The sequence below is a fragment of the Histoplasma capsulatum genome, genomic scaffold (assembly GCF_000149585.1).
Source record: "Histoplasma capsulatum NAm1 scaffold_1 genomic scaffold, whole genome shotgun sequence".
Lineage (NCBI taxonomy): Eukaryota > Fungi > Ascomycota > Eurotiomycetes > Onygenales > Ajellomycetaceae > Histoplasma > Histoplasma mississippiense.
The window spans coordinates 1,502,760-1,509,475 of NW_001813982.1; the positions used below are offsets into that span (position 1 = coordinate 1,502,760).

A 6,716-nucleotide genomic window follows, 5' to 3' on the forward strand; every position below is an offset into this window, starting at 1 on the left:
AGAGAGAGAGAGGAGAGAGAGATAGATGGAGATGGATATGGAAATTGAGATGAAAAAAAAAAGGAACAGCGAAAAAATGTATGGTATTGGGTTGGTATGGTATGGTATGGTAAACTAAATTTCCAGCAAAACCCAACAACTGGAAAACTGGCATTCGGGAAATGGTAATCCAAATTGCCATGGCCCTGGAAAAAATAATTTACGTTTCTCCAATCCAACCAACCCGGCAAAGGGCCCCCTATGCACAGAACATCGGGTCGGAGAGTATGGAAATGGGCTGCTTGGCAGGCTCTGGGCAGGTAATTCCGCGTACCGTATCGACGATACCACGCTTGTGATGTGTGTGGTACACTGTAATTGGAAATCTTAGTGGGACAGCTCAATACAAGAGGAAACGATTGAAATATAAAGCAGCCCAGGAAAAAAAAATTGGAGCAGACTCAACTAGTGATTGATAACGAACTCCATACTGTGTCGGGATGTTCTTGAGGGGAAAGATATGTTCCAAATGAGTTATTGTAAGGATCAAGGTTCATGTATACAGAATAGATGGAATCGAGATGTATATGGTCAAGGTTCACCAGGCAAAGCTTAAGCGCCGGTTTGCGCACCCAAACCATCCATTGAATGAATCTATGGCAGCCCATCTTTGATATTTCTTCAGCAGTCCTAGGCAGAGGAGGAGGTTCCAGACAGCGGCACAATTTAGAACCATGTTCACGCTTTGGGTTTGAAATCCATGCCAACGGTGACTTCCTCCTGGCATCGTGTAGAAAACCTCAACACTGGAGGTACTAGTAATTCGAAATGGGAACCATTCGGTTCGCCATCGCAAAATGGGATAGCCAACTACCCATGTGTTATTCTGCTCTCGATATTACATTAGTTACCAGTATTGTATTTCTTAAAGGATGTGTTGTCTGAGAAATTTGGCTCCATGACACCAGAGCAAGAGAGACACACATAGTATACAAGTGCCACAGACTGAGGAGAACGCTGCCACAGGCGAAGTCAACATGTCCACACAGTCCCCCGGACAGTTTTTTGGTTGTCGCAAACGACCAGCGGCAGACTTGCAGACTGTCCCGATATGGGAGTCCAACCACGCTGGGCCAATTGCTGACCAAAGCTGCCCGGGCTAAGCCTCTCCGGGCCTTCCCACAGCAAACTCCGCCGCCAACCACAACCACTTCAACTTTCTTCCCGCTAACATCATCCAACATTCCACCTCACCACCGTCAACCACCACCACTACCACCACCACGACGCCTCCCACTCCTCTGCGACATACACGTCTCCTATCCTGTCCAATCCAATTCAATTGGCAAACCCCCGTCCCAATGTCGTCCTCCACCCTCTTCCGCATCGCCTCGCGCACAGCACCAGTCGGCTTCTTCAGAGCTTCCTACTCTGCCCGATCAAGAGTCGTGGCGCCCATCTTCGCTTCCGCAGCTGCTCCCGCCATTGTCGCCTTTGGGGGAATCCACAGCTTCAGCTCGTCTTCGAAATGCTCCAGCGCAGCTATGGGACATGAGGAGGAGACCTTTGAGGAGTTCTCTGCCAGGTAAGAAGGGTTTGCAACAATAAAACAACCATGTATTTATATATATATATATATTCCTTGGGATCAATTGCAAATGATGTGCCATTTTCATTCATCGTTTATGAAAATATGCAATATCTATTGTGATTCCATTTGGTGTAGGCCCCCACTAATTCCTAATTCCAATTGTTCAACAGATATGAGAAGGAATTCGATGCTGTACAGGATGTCTTTGAACTTCAGGTAGTGAAAACTCCCCAGCTCTCTCTCCTCCCCGAAATACAATCACCAATTGATGTCCTGGTCCAAAGAATTCAACACAATGCTAACAAAATCCCACCTGGGAATCATACAGCGAAATCTTAACAACGCCTTCGCCTACGATCTCGTACCCTCCGTCAGCGTCATGACCGCTGCCCTCAAGGCTGCCCGCAGAGTCAACGACTTCCCTACCGCCGTAAGAATCTTCGAAGGTTCGTTTGCTCCCTACCGACGATAAATATCCCACTTCCAATGTTTGCGGTTACATTTTTATACCCTCAACAAGTACTAAAATATGAATTGGTAAAACACCACAGGCATCCGAGCCAAAGTCGAAAACAAAGCCCAATACGAAATGTACCTCCAAGAACTCAAGGGTCTACGGGAGGAACTTGGTGTCACACTCCAGGAGGAACTATACCCCCAAGAGCAGAAATAAAATCACCACTGTTTCTCTTTCTGCATCTCCACTCCTTCCTCCTTTCTGTTCTTGCTTCCATTTCGAGAAGTTCAATAGCATTCCCCTACCCCCTCTCCTCTTGCTGCTCTTTCTCTGCTGTCTCTCTCTCTCTCTCTCTCTCTCTTCCTCTTCGTCTCTTCCGTATGTACTACCTCCATACAACCCAGTCGCGTCCTCACTCCCTCTTTTCCGCCTCGGCTAGACAACACGCACATTTCCAGCGGTGAATTGCAAACTGGAGACTGTGGCTACCATTGTTTCAATATATACAACCCATCCAACCGAAACACAAAACAGCACTAAAAACGAATAGAAAAGAAAGAAGTGCTAGAAAGGAAGAAGTTGGAAAAGCGCATTGTGGGAAGTGTGTACGTAGTTTACCTAGAGATGGAACCGGTTTCCAATTTCTGAGAGCGGTGACGAGGGGTTGTGTTGGCAAGAGGAATGAAAAAGGAGAGCGCAAAGGAAAAAAAAGAAGAACAGAACAAAAGAAAGGAAGGGTGGGGGGAGGAGGAAGAGGGAGACGTGGGGGACGGAAAAAATCTGCATATATGTGTAACCATATGAATCCATAACCATAAAACAAAAGAATTGGGAAGGGGGGCCGGGTTAGATGACGGGTCTTGTTTTTATATAAGTTTCTTTTTCAGTTACTTTATTTAACTCTTACTCCATTTTCATCTCAACCTTGCTATGTATGTTCGAACTTGTGTGTTTCTTTCTCCCTTTTCGACATCCATCCTTTTTTTTTTTTCAATTTTCTCTAGCAATCAATCGTAGCAGGGGGACAGAAAACGGGGAGGATGGAGCCATCTCCCTCCTAAATCTCTCTCTCTCTCTCTCTATTTAAATGTATATTTTTATCCTATCGCTGTAATGGAAGATACATTCATTTACACATAATATATCATTATTAGAATAAACTTCCCAATGAAAAAAAAAAAAAAAAAAAAAAAAAAAAAAAGGAAAAGGGACAACAAAATATGAAACCTAACATGGTAATAATAATTTTTACGTTTGAGGATAAGAGTACAAAGTCGGAAAATTCGTTGGGTTGGAAGGGGGAAAGGTATAATATAATAAAAAAATTTACGAATATATACTGTTATAATATTAGTGAAAAGATGCCACAGCCAAAGAAAGAGTATAATAGCTGTAACCAGAAAGATGGGATGGGATGAGGAGGTAAACAGTATGTGTGTAAGACCTCGGGAACTAGGCAATGAGGTTAGGAAACGAGGAGAGATAAGACACGCGGATAGGAAATGAGTAGGCATCGGAACCCCGTCCTTTTATCCCCGTCATTTTCTTTTCTTCCTCTTTCTCTGCTCCTGGCACATACCCTCTTGGATGTCCGTTATATATATATATATATATAAAATGTAGATCGCCCCACCACAATGGCTTCGTCTTGATAGTAGTGAGAGAGAGAAACCCTTCATTCCCACAGCGGCGGATGGATATACTCCGCCGCCCGATCCATCAGATTCGGTAGCGACCACTCCCCACTCGTCGTGCTCTCCGGGGTATATGGCTGGAGCGACTCAGCCTTCGTCGTATGGGCGACAGCCGCAGCAGCACACCCGATTGACGACGAGGGGAATCCGCCGTTAACAGTAGGAGGAGAGGCGGAGGACGCGGTGGATAAGGCGGTGGAACCAGCGCTGCCATTGCCAACGCCAACACCGCCTTGGACGACCATATGCAGCGGCACCGATGACGAGGCCTTTTTGTGCTGAAGCTGCATGCTGAAGACTGCATTGAGCCTTTGTAAGGCACGCAGCGACTTGATTAGGGGCTTTGCCCACTGGGTCTGTGTGTCAGCTGCGACAGAGATGGGGACAGGGGCTGTGGAGGCGATTGAGACGGACACTGGGTCATAGCTTGGAGTGGATATGTTCGTGATGCCATTGATCATGCCGGATTGCTCTACTTTGACAGGGCGGTATGCCTGTCCCGGGGAGGGTATGCCGGCGGAACCGGCTGTTCTTGGGGCCGGGTTGGTGGGGGGACTGGCATTCAGACCACCCTCAGACGTTGCACGTTCTGCTATGACTGATTCTAGCCGGCGGAGCAGTTGTAGAATATGAGCGTCGGTTTTGGATTCTCCGATTACGGCGAGGAGGAAGGCGGAGCTGATTGCTCGTTGAAGACCGATCCACGTTCGCCCTGCCTGGGAGTTGAAGGAGTACAACTCAGTGTAGGCTTCGATGGTGCGGGCGAGGGCGGCGATGCAATCCTTGCGCATGGTTACCCAGGAAGGGTCCTTGGATTCAGAGTTCTTCAATGAGGGTCGACAGAGTTCTGACGTCACGTATGATGAATGTAGTTTCAATGCCAATCTTTCGATATGGTCAAAGGGGGTGAGGCAGTGCGCCGGATCGCGAAGATGCGGGGCTGCATCTGACATGATTTTTTGAAGTTCGTCCCTGTAAGCCTGGATCACGGGAATACCCATTTGTGAGTGCGGTGACAGCATACGGCCCTTAAGAATTTCCAGGGTGAGTGAGATTATGCGGCTGAGCGTTTCGAAGTATAGGCGATGCCCTGGTTGAGAGGTCACATGGTAGGGTATATCAGGTTGGCTAAACGCCATTGTGGATGGCCTGTCATACGACAGGGAGAAGTGGCTATCTTGCCATGCCATCGACCACCTGTGCAAGTAAGTAAACAGTACGTCTCAACAACCCACAACGTGACCAAAGGGAATGGAGAATTCTTACCAGATTCTTCGCCGAATGTATCTTTCAGCAGTTGGAAACCTGTTTGATTCTACATGTAAACCCAAAGCAAGACCCATTCTTAGAGTCATACCTGTAAGAAGGAAATTAGGATCGTTTCACACTCTCAAGCAAATCGAAATGAAACCATGACCGTAGGACGTCACACCCACCTAGCAAAACGTATGATACACCGGGATTCATATTGTAGGAAAGAACGTTGCCAATAATAAGCAATGTTTGTATAGCTTCCAGCGTCGGCTGGGATAAGAAATTCGTCATTCGTAGAAATTGATACGAACAGCATACTAAACATGATTAGATCCTACTGTTTAAGGGAAAAAGAAAGAAGGAAGAGTCAAGAACTATGAGAGGGAGGGGATATTCAGTAAAAGAGCGTACCGTAAACCTGGGAGGTCAACTCCCTCTCCTTGCTAGGGAGATCAGATAATTGACATCCTGCAGCCAGTGCAGCAAACAGCAATCCAACAAAAGCGAGGCTCATCCCATAAGGCCTGTCCGTTACCTCGCTAGATTCTGGCTGAAGACCACCCCATAACGCTCTATTTTGAAGGAGGGTGCTCAAATTCTTTTGAAACTCTTCGATGTCCGGAATGACCGGATAAATGGTGGCGCTAATATCACAATAACGTCCAATGAACCTAACATAGGAGAACCCAACGGAACCACGAGGTTAGGAAAAAGAGTTGCCGCAAGAACAGAGAGGAGAACGTTGCCAAAAGAGAGAGAGAAAAACAAACCAGGAGGATCGGTAGTGGGGGGAAACATACATCTTGCACTGGTCATCGTCTGGTAAAACCGCGCAGACGGCACCCAGGTCAAATGTAGATGTATCAGTCGACCAGAGATCTACGAACGGATATGTAGCTGACTCATTATCGAGCCCCAGCTTTGGAAGAATTCCGCCTTCAAGCAACGCCTGGGAAGCCTCTTGCGAAGAGCCCGATCGACCAAGTAGATATGCCAAGACGGATCTCGAGCCCAGATGCACGGTCCCATTCCCAAGCTCATTCGACGCATGGATTCCTTCGCGGTCAGGAAAGTTATCCCCCGAACGACTAGCTGAACTGGCACTTGGTATCGTCGATGGGACGGCCTGACCCGATTCCGTCTGCTCGAGACCCATTCGAAGCGCGGAGATCATATTTTCCATTTCCTTCAACTTGGCACACACCGTATCCCATTCCTCCTTTGGAATCATCACTTTGCCCGTCGCGCTGGGAGCACCAATTTGAAGATCCGTTGGACTGATCCGGGGGTTCCCAGCCGGTCCTCCGTTGCTGGTTGCGGATGATGTTACAACAGCTGGGGCGAATGCATGGGCTGTTGCAATCTGCCGCTTCTTCGAGGGCCGTTCGTATGAGCATAGATCTGCATGGTCTCGCTTGACGCAGCCGTCACAGGGCAGGTTGCGGTCGCATTTGACCTTTCGGGTGTGACAAGGGTAGCAGGCTTTGGGTTCGCGTGCCTTGCGCTTCGTGCGGATAATCGCATCCACCTGTGCCTGGGGGAGCTCAGAGATGGGGTTCGAGAAGGAGGGAATCGGGGAGGGCGCCGCGGCACGAGTATTAAGTTGTAGAGACATCACAGATTCAGCTGGAAGAGTTTTATCGTTTGATGAGCAAACACATTGGACCCATGGTGATTTCAGGGATGGGCTTTATAGGAAACCCAGGAATTCGGCAGGCCAAGGGGTGGTTACCACGGACAT

At 47.9% G+C, this 6,716-nt stretch overlaps 2 protein-coding genes across 2 annotated transcripts; one reads left to right on the forward strand and one right to left on the reverse strand.

The window, feature by feature from the left end:
* Positions 1-1,340: 1,340 nt before the first annotated feature.
* On the forward strand, positions 1,341-2,243 carry HCAG_00437 (hypothetical protein; the record flags this gene model as incomplete). Its single annotated transcript, XM_001543341.1, has 4 exons — positions 1,341-1,564; positions 1,741-1,786; positions 1,899-2,016; positions 2,122-2,243. 4 exons carry the CDS (start codon positions 1,341-1,343, stop codon positions 2,241-2,243), a joined length of 510 nt encoding a protein of 169 aa, XP_001543391.1.
* A 1,459-nt stretch (positions 2,244-3,702) lies between these two features.
* HCAG_00438 (conserved hypothetical protein) lies at positions 3,703-6,590 on the reverse strand (the record flags this gene model as incomplete). The annotated part of the gene is made up of 4 exons (XM_001543342.1): positions 3,703-4,918; positions 4,988-5,078; positions 5,387-5,646; positions 5,776-6,590. The coding sequence occupies 4 exons, from the start codon at positions 6,588-6,590 to the stop codon at positions 3,703-3,705; spliced, it is 2,382 nt and encodes a 793-aa protein (XP_001543392.1).
* Between the last annotated feature and the right edge of the window lie 126 nt (positions 6,591-6,716).